The 11,065-nt window shown below is 57.7% G+C and overlaps 1 protein-coding gene across 5 annotated transcripts; it reads left to right on the forward strand.

Moving 5' to 3' along the window:
• Positions 1-3,691: 3,691 nt before the first annotated feature.
• Positions 3,692-9,972, forward strand: CRYBG2 (crystallin beta-gamma domain containing 2). 5 transcript variants are annotated; one of them, XM_010723235.3, is made up of 18 exons: positions 3,692-4,869; positions 5,420-5,467; positions 5,547-5,665; positions 5,900-6,056; positions 6,132-6,271; positions 6,352-6,478; positions 6,555-6,718; positions 6,845-6,971; positions 7,082-7,224; positions 7,307-7,433; positions 7,536-7,568; positions 7,671-7,783; positions 7,893-8,022; positions 8,179-8,318; positions 8,401-8,524; positions 8,842-9,000; positions 9,344-9,503; positions 9,591-9,972. In XM_010723235.3, exons 1-18 carry the CDS (start codon positions 4,213-4,215, stop codon positions 9,677-9,679), a joined length of 2,757 nt encoding a protein of 918 aa, XP_010721537.2. In that variant the 5' UTR covers positions 3,692-4,212; the 3' UTR covers positions 9,680-9,972. The 5 variants fall into 5 exon arrangements, with proteins under 5 accessions (XP_010721537.2, XP_010721536.2, XP_031412642.1 ...); XM_010723234.3 differs by having other exon boundaries at positions 5,900-6,271; XM_031556782.1 differs by having other exon boundaries at positions 9,344-9,972.
• The last annotated feature ends 1,093 nt before the right edge of the window (positions 9,973-11,065 follow it).

Below are 11,065 nucleotides of genomic sequence, written 5' to 3' on the forward strand. Positions count from 1 at the left end.
TGCGGTGCCCACCCGGCGCGGCGGGACCCTCGGGCGGCAGGTACGTGGGGTGTGGGTTGGGGCTGTGGATGCTGTGGGGGCCAGGAGCTGTAGGGCACCTGCTGCCACTCGGAGCCGTGCTCAGATCCAAGTGCCGGTGCTGCCGTTTGGTCCCCCTGAGCTGATGTCGGCACGGGTTGGGTCGCAGAGCCCGTTTCTGCCACTCGGCTTCAACTCCTTCAGGCTTTTAACCCTATTCCCAACCCAAAGCACATCCTCACGCCCATTGAGGACAAAGAAGTGCTCACCCACCCCCAGTTGCCTTGTGGCTAGCAGATAGCAGGGTCCCTGCCCACCCACATTCCCTCCTCTCTGCAGGGCGTGTGCCTGTGGAAGCACCGGGTAACAAAAAGGGAAATGGAAATTGCCCTGCCCTAATTATTAGTCCTGATCTGTGCAGCAGCCACTCAAACCAAATTCTTGATTTTCCTGGAGGCAGCGGGTCCGCTCTCACCTGCAGACATTGGGAACATCCCAGTGTGTCTGCAGGGCCAGATTTCCCCATGGCCACCAGCTCAAAGCTGGCCACAGGTTGCTGCCACCCAGCCCTTGGTCTCTTCGTTACATTGCAGGCATCTTAATTGGGTTCCAGGAGCCCTGATCAGGCTACTGAGAGACCCTTCTGAATAGCAGGAGCCAACAATTAGCTGAGCAGGTTTGCTTGGGTGGGACAGGTGATTAATTGCTGTGCCAGGTGCCCATTGCAACAATACAGCTGGGTTTCATTGCAGCGTGTCCCAGCATGTAGGAACGGCCACATCCTCACCTGCCTCTATCTGGGGTGCTGGTGCCAGGCAGGGCTGCAGAGCATGGAGGTGGTGTGCCCTCTGTACCCCCAGCACACGCTGGGTGCCAGAACCAGCTGTGGCCCTATGGATTCAGCAGTGGCTCTGTGGATCCAGATGTAGCTTTGCTGATGCAGATGCATGCCCCTGCCTGAGCTCTTCCTACATCCAGTCCTGCTTGCTATCCCAGACATGGTCTCATAGCGTACTGCAAAATGACACCAACCCTTCCTATATAGACCAGAAAGACCTGCCGGGCTGGGGTGTGTGGCAGGCGGGCAGGATCCAATGTTCCTATGCCATCACTGAAATATTCTTGTGGAGGGCAGAGCAGATGTGATGGGGTTTGGAGGGGTCTAGCCCCGGGTGAACCCCAAAATGGGAAGCGTCCAGTGCTGACTCAGGGATGGGGGAAGTGGCCCCATGGGAGAAATCCATTTCTCATCATGAGGAATCAGCCCATGGAGGGCCTTCCCCATCCCCAGCCAAGAAAGTGCTAAATTTTACCACTCTTTGGGCCATACCCAAGTGCTAACCCCTCCTGCTGTCCCTGCAGCCCATATACAGCTGGTGTTTGGGTTGGGGACACCGAACAGCCCCTAATTGAGAGATGCTGAGATGCTGAGATGCTGCCACGCTTCCGGCTCATTCACCCACAGCTGCTTTGTCAGCTGCTTTCCATATCCCAAACACAGCAATAAAACCATTCTGGGGCAGTCAGACAGCCCTGCATGGCGTCACTCTGCCAGTCGCGGCCTCAGGGTGCCCATGTCCTCCCCGGCAGCATCCAGCACTGCCCAGCATGGGGACACGGCACAGGGTGCTTGGTGCCTGCTCTGATCAGGGTGCAAGCAGCGGGTAATTAACGCAGCTCATTTTCTTGTGCCAATGGGGCCTCATATGTGGATGGAGCAATCCCATCTTTGCTGAGCAATAATTGCCATGATCAAGGGAAGATGCTGCTGGCCCCAACCTCCTGCAAAACCCCTGGGTGTTATGGCACAGCCCCACTGAGGCCCTTTCACCTCATGGAGCTGCTTCCCTGTTATTTTTTGGGCTTGTTTGTTTGCTGTCTTTGCTGACTCGGTGCAGTCCTGCGCCCTCCTGACTCATCCTGCAGCTCGGGGCAGAGCACAGCACAGCCAGATCCTGCCCAGGTGGTGTGGCAGAGCGCTGGGACGTGCAGACATTGCATGGCATTGCATTTTGTTGCATTGCAGTTTGTTGCACTGCGTTTCATTTCAATGCATTGCATTGCATGTCATTGCATTTCTTACATTTCATGCAGTTGTATTGCATTTTGTTGCATTTCGTTGCATTGTGCTGCATGTTGTGTCATGTCATTGCATTGCATTTCATGTTGTGTTGTTGCATAGCATTGAATTTTATTTCATTGTAATGAAGGGATGGTGGTACCCCGGGTCATGCATGGGTGAGCATCCCAAGAGGGGCTCTAAGGAGACACAAAGGAGCACACACATCTGTGTGCTTGAGACCCCCCAGAATGTTCTAAGGGACCATGGAGGGGAGGACCATCCTAAGGGATGGGCTCAAGGTTTGGGGTCTCAGCTCAGCTGGATTCCCGGTGCCTCTCTCTGCAGCTCCACCAGCCCTGCTGCGTGGTGGCAGGGCCCGCATGGATCTGCCGTTCCAGCACAGTGAGGCGAAGGGCTTCGTCTCCAGTGCCGAGCTGAGCATGAAGCAAACAGCAGCACCCGGACCTGAGAGCCGATCCCGATTCCAGAAAGTCTCGCTGGTGTCACGACGGCTGGAGCACACGGCAGGAGGGGGGGGGCGGGATGGCAGCCCCTCCCGCGTCTCCCTGCTGCTGCAGGCCTGGGAGAGGGAGATTGTGGAGAAGACGGCGTCGGGGCCGAGCGCGGTGACGCAGCGCAGCTGTTCGTCCTCTGTCAGCATCCTGAAGGACTTGGCAGCGCACGGCCCCATTTTCTCACAGGTCTTCTCGCCACGGCGGCGGGAGGAGAAGCGGGAGGATGACACAGTGCCTGCGCCCAGAGATGTCCCCGTGCACCGCGAGAGCTACATGCATGGCGTGCTGCTCCCCACCGCGCCCCGCTGCCAGCGCTCAACCCGTGACCCCAAGCCCAGGGCCAGGCATGTCACTGTGCTGCGGGAGGGCAGGGAGGCAGAGGAGGGCAGGAAAACCCAAAATGGAGCGTGCAAAGCCATCACTGTGCCCTCATCGCATCAGAGAGGCTGTAAGCCAGATGGTGGTGGCATCACCAAGATTACAGCACGTGGCAGAAGCTCATTGAGCACCCTGGATACCAGGGAATCCTCCAGGGAGAAATGTTCAAAGCCAGATGAATCCATGACCAATGCAATGCCAAGAGGCAGAGACAAACCCCAGGACCTGCAAACCAGTACAACCAGTGCCCAGTGTCCTCTGACAGATCGGTCTGGAGCGGGAGAAGGAGGTGCAGTGCATAGGGATGGCTCTATTTCAGCCATACAGCCTAGGACAGAGAGCTCTGAGGAAGCTGGTGGCATCTCCAAAAACATCTCCAAGGGAGCAAGCAATGGACCTGAGCTGTTATGTGGAGCACGAGCATCTCCAAAAGATACAGAAGTTGTGATGAAGGAGGGTGAGATGGTGAAGAATCATGATGGTGTGGCCCAGGATACACAGAGCATTCCCGAGCCTCCTATGGAGAGCACTGCAGGACTCCAACCTGAGAGCACTGCAAAGCCCCAGCCTGAGAGTGTCCCAAAGCGTCAACCTGAGAGCATCCCAAAACCCCAACCTGATAGTGTCCCCAAATGCCAACTTGATAGTGTCCCACAATCTCAACCTGAGAGTGTCCCAGAACTTCAACCTGAGGGTGTCCCAAAACCGCAAAGTGAGAGTATCTTAAAGCCTCAACCTGAGAGTGTCCCAAAATCTCAACCTCAGAGTGTCCCAAAACCCCAACATGAGAGCATCCCCAAACCTCAACCTAAGAGTGTCCCAAAACCTCAACCTGAGATTGTCCCCAAACCCCAACCTCAGAGCACCCCAAAACCTCAACCTGAGAATGTCCCAAAACTTAAATCTGAGGGTGTCCCTAAACCCCAACCTGAGAGCACCCCAAAATCTCAACCTGAGAGTGTCCCAAAACCCCAACATGAGAGCATCCCCAAACCCCAACCTCAGAGCACCCCAAAACCTCAACCTGAGAATGTCCCAAAACTTAAATCTGAGGGTGTCCCTAAACCCCAACCTGAGAGCACCCCAAACCCTCAACCTGAGAGTGTCTCCAAACCTCAATCCAAGAGCATCTCAAAGCCCCAAATTGAGTGCATCCCGGAGACCTCCCATGAGTCCCCAGCTCCAGCATCAGAGAGTCCCCCAGATGCATCTGAGGAGGATCCTGAGCTGGTGGTGGACATGGAGATCTTTGTGGACACGCTGCGCAACATGGAGCCCTCAGAGATACGAAAGGCACCCAAGGTTCCACGCCAGCCCCGGCCCTCAGTGCTGGGTCGCTGCACAGCACTGCCACCCATCCACGAGGACTGCGTGGCCCCACGCACCCACATCTCACTGCCTGTTGCCCTGCAGGAGCTGCTGGCATGGGGAAGGGGGGGACAACGAGCTGAGACCCCCCCAGAGGGCACTGAGAGCCATGATGAGGAGGAGGAGATCGAGAACCCCTACCTGAGCCCTGGGGAGAAGGCACTGAGGAAAGCTCAGAATGGCAATGGGGAGCTGGGTTCACTCCTGGGGGGGCCAATGCAGGGCAGGGCCACGGGTGAGCACAGTATTTTGTTCCGAGGAAATGTCCTCAAAGGCATGGCACTGCTCTCTGACTTCCTGGAGCACCGTGCAGCTGCAGCAGATGAGGCCAAGCCCTACTCACGCCTGGATAACAGCATGCTTTACAGCCGCTTCGTGTCCTCTGCCAGCACCCACAATGGGGTCTCCAATGGTATGGGTGCTAGTGACCACCCCAGCACTGAGCTGGAAGCACTGAGTCATGACCACAGTCCTCCTGTTCCTGAAGAGCCAGAGAGTGCCGGAACCCCATACCCCACCGACATCCCGGTGAGTGTGGCCCTGGAGCAGTGCCTGAGGGTGCTGGGGCACTTAGGGGGTGTCAGATCTGAACCTCCTGATCATCTTCCCCTGCTTCCAGCCTACAGATGGTGCGTTGTATTAGGGGAAGCTGTGCTGCATAACTGCCAGTACAATGGGACGTGCTGCGATGGGTGATGGGAGGGTACCAGCATAGGCAGTGAGAGAGGGTACTGGGATGGGAAGGTGTTGAGCTGGAGATGGGAGGGTTCTGGGATGGGTGATGGGAAGGTATCAGAATGAGCACTACGAGGCTACTAGTGTAGGTAATGAGAGGGTACTGGGATGGGCAGGTGTAGGACTGGGGATAGGAGGGTGCGGGGATGAGTGAAGAGGGCAGGGGCTGGGCAGAGGCTGTTCCAGGCAGTGCAGGAATGCTTGAGGTGTGGCTGCTCGGGGCAGTGGGAGGGATTTGCTGGCTGTAGACGCGAGGCTTTGGCTACTGCTCTGTTGGGCTGAGGCAATGGCTGGTGCGGCTGATGTCCTTCTGCACTCTTCATGTGTCCTCGGGTGCGCACAGCAGGATGACAAGGAGGGCTCTGTGAAGATAAACACCAGACCCGGAAAGGTATGGGGCATGGGGCCGGGGCTGGGCAGGGCTGGCCATGGGGCCACGGTGCTGAGCATTCTGCTGTCACCCCAACCAGATCATCCTCTTCTCTGAGGCCGGCTTCGCAGGGCACAGACGGGAGATTTGGGGTGATGTCCCCGATGCTACATCTTGGGAGCTGTCACACAAAATCTCCATCAGGGTCATCCGTGGCGGGTAGGGACCATGCAGGGACACGGCTGGGGGCAGTTGGGGAGGAGGCTGTGTCACAACCCATGTTCAGTGGTCACCATTCTGCCACGGGCAATGGTTATGGCCATGAGCCAGTACTGTGGTGACAGGATGTCCCCACCCAACCCATGCTGCTGGAGGCTCCGTATGGCCATGTCCCGCACTCTGCCATTAGGCAGAGACTGGTAAGCATGGCAATGGGCATTTCCCTGATGGCAGGTGGGTGATGTATGAGAAACCACGGTTCCATGGGCGCAAATGTGTGCTGGCAGAGGGGGATGTGGAGATTGATAACCCCTGGATAGTGTATGGACAGAGCGATGAGCCACGTGGCAGTCGGCCCTTCCGTATCGGCTCCTTCAAGAGGGTGGTGAAGGTGAGCAGCTGGAAAATGGGGTGCAGAGCCCTCCCAAATTCAGCAACCCTTCATTCTGTGCTCTCCCCACACCAGGATTACCGCACGCCTGAGATCAGCCTGTTTGCTGAGGAAAATGGAGAAGGTGCCAGGCTGCAGTTCAGTGACTCGGCTGAGGATACCCGTGTGCAGGGGCAGTCACTCACTGCTTCCTCCATCATTGTGCACTCGGGACTGTGAGCAGGACAGGGAGTGGGGTGCTGCTGGCATGGGATGCTCCCAGCCACCAACGAGCATTTGGGTATTTCCTCCCTAGGTGGCTGGTTTACTCCAAGCCCTTCTTTGATGATGACCCCTATGTCCTGGAGCCAGGCGGGTACCCCAACCTGAAGGCCTGGGGAGCAAAGGATCCATCCATCTGCTCCATGCATCCCATCAGGCTGGTAAGCAATGGCTGTTGGAGCACTGGGGCTGTATTTTGTGTGAGCACATCACTCTGCCTCTACTTCCATTTCCCAGGGTTGCCCGGTGGTGGAGCGTCCTGGCGAGCCGCAGGTGCTGATCTATGAGGACACGGCCTTCCAGGGACACAGCTTCATCATCAGCCGGGATGTCTACAACCTGAAGCGCCTGCCTGAACTGCCGCTGCCCACTGTGGGCTCAATGCGTGTCCTGGGTGGCTGGTGAGCAGTGGGGTCACCCACAGGAGAGGGCTTGGGGGCTGCGGGACAGCAGTGAGGTGGCACATATCAGAGACGCTCGGCTGGGAGGATCTCAGTGCTCGTCTGATCTCAGTGTCCTGCACACAGCTGGGTTGGCTATGAGAAGGAGGGCTTCCGTGGCCACCAGTACTTGTTGGAGGAAGGAGAGTACCAGGACTGGCGGCAGTGGGGTGGCTACGGCAAGGAGCTGATGTCCTTACGGCTCATACGGACGGTGAGGGCATTGGACCATCCCACGTGCCATGAGGTCATGTATTATGGAGAGCAGCCATTCTCCAATCCCTTCCCCACAACAAACTGAGGGCTCGGGATTTGTCCCTGCAGGATTTCTCTGACCCGGCGCTGGTGCTCTTCGAGGCCATGGACTTTGAGGAGGGTCCCAGCGTGGAGCTGAGTGAGGCACTGCCCGACACGCAGCTGGCCGGCTATGGCACCATCACACAGTCCATCCATGTGCTGAGTGGTGTGTGAGTATGGAACATGGGACACAGGGACAGAAGGGACATAGGGATGGCCAAACCTGAGCCTGAGCTTGCACCCCCTTGGCAGGTGGGTGGCCTACGAGGGCCCCAACTTTTCGGGTGAGCAATACATCTTGGAGAAGGGAGTGTATCGCAACTTTGAGGACTGGGGGGCCACCAACTGCCGCATTGCCTCAGCACAGCCCATCCTGCAGGTGGGTGTGCATGGACCCCCAGAATCTGGATCCCCCCTGCACACCCATGGGTGCCTCATGGTTGGGTGAGCTGGCAACCAGTCCCACTCTGTTTGCTTGCAGGTTAGGGAACACAACCTGCACTTCGTCTCCAAGGTATGGAGGGAGACACACTGATCTTGGTGTCACCACTCTTTGTGGGATGGTGACAGTGCTGCTTTGCCTGCCTCACTGAGTCCCTCCATGCCCCCTCCCCAGATTCTGCTCTTCTCGGAGCCTGACTTCCTGGGGGAACACCTTGCCTTTGAGGACGAGCAGAGTGCCCTGCCCGACAACTTTGTGCCCCGCTCCTGCAGGGTTCGTGGGGGCAGGTAGGGCACTGGGGTCTCAATGGCGGGGAATAGAATGGGGAGTCCTGGGAGACACTCACCCCCAATGATGGCTGCATCAGCTCAAACATGCTCCTCTGCTCCCTGCCAGCTGGATCCTGTTTGACAGCCAGGCCTTCACTGGGGAGCAGCATGTGCTGTCCGAGGGTGAGTACCCCACGTTGGGTGCCATGGGCTGCCTCTCCTCCACCATCATCTGCTCCTTGAAGAAGGTCCCAGTGGTGAGTGTCCATCCAACATTGCTGGGGCAGAAGCCCTCAGGAGCCTCCTTGTTTCCTGCAGCATTGTTTTCCAGCCCCAGAGCCCATCCATACACGTGGGTGCTGGCTTTCCCCAGCTTTCTCCCTTTACACCTTCATCTTTGCCCCCTCCTGCAGTTCTTCTCGGAGCCCTCCATCTTCCTGCATGGCCTGGAGTGTTTCGAGGGGAAGGAGATCGAGCTGAACAATGAAGTGCGGAGTCTCCAGGCAGAGGGTTTCAACAACCACGTGCTGTCAGTGCGTGTCAAAGGTGGCATGTAAGTGAGCCCAGCCCTAGTGTTCCCATCCCAGCTGGATGCCTGCCCACTGAGGCTGACCGCACTCTGCCCGTCTCTGCAGCTGGGTGCTGTGTGAGCATGGTGACTTCCGAGGCCGCCAGTGGCTGCTGGAGTGCACTGAAATCACCAACTGGCTGACCTACAGTGGGCTGCAGCACGTGGGGTCCCTTTACCCCATCCGCCAGGTGAGCACCCAGGGAGCCCCAAACCAGCCCTGGTGCAATGGGGCTGGGGAAAGCGGCACGCTGCTGCCAGTGCTCACCCATGAAAAGTGCCGCCAACCTACCTCGGCTCCATGCTCCTCCCTGCAATTTGTCGTGGCGAAATGCACCCCACGGGCAAGCACCTTGCACAATGCCTTGGCAGCACAGCATGGCGAGCCATGCTGTGCCAGCTGTGAAATGAACCAGGGCCACAGCCATCACCCTGGCGCTGAGACATGCACAATGTGATTCTTGGGTGCTGCAGAGATCCTGAGCAAAAAGAGCTTCTCTCCTTCCAGAGGCGGATCTATTTCCGCATCAGGAGCAAGGAGCTGCAGCTCTACCTGTCTGTCCCTGATGACGTGGAGGACATGAAAGCAGGGCGCGTGGTGGTCTCCAGCCTGAGCGAGCAGAGCAGCTCCGTCTGGTACTACGAGGATGGGCTGCTCAAAAACCAGGTCAGGGCTGCAGATTGGAGATGGAGGGGACCTGGGAATGCCCCAGACAGATCTTTTAGGGCTTGCACCTGTTTTTTCCCAGTATAACCTCAGCCTCGTCACCAAAGCCCATTGATTCTCCCTTCTTCTGGTCTCTCCTGGAGACATGAATGCATTTCTGCCACACTGGAGGATTTTATCACCTTGATCATGCCCGCCTTTCATTGTTTTCCTGCCTTCCCCATGTTCCGCCCCAGAACCAGATGCTTTTGACATGAAACCTCCAAACCCAAAGCCCCTGAGCCTCACCAGGTGGAGGCAATGGAGGGGATGGGGCTGATGTGTCCACCACCTCCCACCGCAGGTTGCCCCTGCCATGAGCCTGCAGGTCATCGGGCCAGCTGGGAAGGGAGCAAAGGCCGTGCTGTGGTCTGAAACCCGGATGCCACGTCAGGCCTGGAGCATCAATTCTCAGGGACAGATTCACAGCCAGATGTTTGAGGATATGATTCTCGATGTAAAAGGTAAAGCTGTGGTGCCAGCACAGGGACTGCTGTCCCAGGGACCCCATAGAAATGGGGTGTCAGATGGGGCCACTCTCCTCTTTGCAGGTGGCCGATCATATGACCGGGACCATGCCATCATTTGGGAGGTGGCTGAAGAACGCCCCACACAGATCTGGGAGATACAGGTGCTATGAGCAGGGAGCACGTGGCCCTGGTGCCAGCAAGTGTCACAGGGAAGGACAGGAACACCCTGAAGTGGTGGGAGCTGCCTCCTGCCCTGCTGCCTGGCAGCTGCTGCCGTGAAGGATGCCACGAGCACCTCCATTGCCCACCTCCCTCCTGGAGCACCACAGACACACGTGCTGCTGACTGCTGTGGGACGCACTGAGTGCAGCGCAGCAGAGCCTCTTCCCAACACTATTCCCCTCTCTGAACTGTATTTATGTACGTGTGTAAGATATGGCCCCACTCGAGGGGGCCAGCCCTGCCTGGGTCTGCTCTCCTTGTCCTCCTTGCTGAGTTGTGTGGTGCTCCTCACAGCACAGGACCCAATCCTGCTCTCCAGATGGGAGCTCAGTGCCTTCTAGTGTCCGAGCGCTGTGAGCAACATCTGAGCCCTTGGTTCTGAAAAGCAAGGTGCGCTTCTGAGATGGCAGTCTGTCTGGCTCTGGACACTGCTGTAAGGGCAGGGGGCTCTGAGTCCCTTGTTCCTGAGTGCAGCAGGATGAGATGCCGTGGGGATGTGTCCTGGCACTGCCAGACTGGGCTGGGCTGTACCAAAGGGATGGAGAACAACACGGCAGAGCATTCAGGCCTTTCAGATGGAGGGTGTTTAACCAGGGAAGCCCTGCTGTGGAGAAACATGAAAGCATGTGGGAATCAGAAAGCACTTAGGTGCTACAGGACGTAATGGTTCCAGTCCCACATGGGAATAGTGATGGTCCTGGGCATCAGCACCCTGCTCTGCTGCAGACTTGGGATTGACAAAATCCATCATCACCAACGTGAGCCCAGCTGCACGTCCACACCACCGCTCAGCTCCTTCTCCAGTCTCCAGGACAGAGCTGTCCTGAATCCAAGCAGGGCTCAGAGCAGGGCAGGAGCTGCCCAGGAACGCGATGCAGAGCCGGAGGAGATGTGGTGGGGGATGTCTGCACACCCAGACACTTCTGTCCTCGCTGCTGGGCAGAGCAGCACTCCTGGTTTGCTCAGCAGGTTGGGCTCAGTTTGGGGACATCGAGTCATGCGGGAAGCAATCAGTTACCAACCCTGCAGCAAAACCGGGCTGTTCTGGCGGCGACAGGCAGCACAACGCCTTCCCTGTGGGTCTCTCCTGCAGACAGGGTACTTAAGTCCTGCAGCACCAGCTTGCCAGTGCCCGCTCTGGCTGTCGGCAGCAGCCGTGCCCAAACACCAGTGATTATGGCGAAACATCCCGAGCTGCTGTGAGACTCACTGGGGCCGGAGGTCAGAGAACCACACAGATCGCAGCACAGGGGTTGGAGCCCAACGGCGCCCTGCAGGCGGCAGCAGCGGGCGGGGCGGGGCGCGCACACAGCGCTGCGCCGGGAGAGCAGAGC

This window comes from Meleagris gallopavo, chromosome 25 (genome assembly GCF_000146605.3).
Source record: "Meleagris gallopavo isolate NT-WF06-2002-E0010 breed Aviagen turkey brand Nicholas breeding stock chromosome 25, Turkey_5.1, whole genome shotgun sequence".
Taxonomy (NCBI): domain Eukaryota; kingdom Metazoa; phylum Chordata; class Aves; order Galliformes; family Phasianidae; genus Meleagris; species Meleagris gallopavo.

Coding starts and splice junctions, on each gene's coding strand:
- CRYBG2 (XM_010723233.3), top strand. CDS start 4,213: ATGGAGATCTTTGTGGACACGCTGCGCAACATGGAGCCCTCAGAGATA. Junction 5,468..5,546: donor TAAACACCAGACCCGGAAAG/GTATGGGGCATG, acceptor CACCCCAACCAG/ATCATCCTCTTCTCTGAGGC. Junction 6,272..6,351: donor ATCATTGTGCACTCGGGACT/GTGAGCAGGACA, acceptor TTTCCTCCCTAG/GTGGCTGGTTTACTCCAAGC.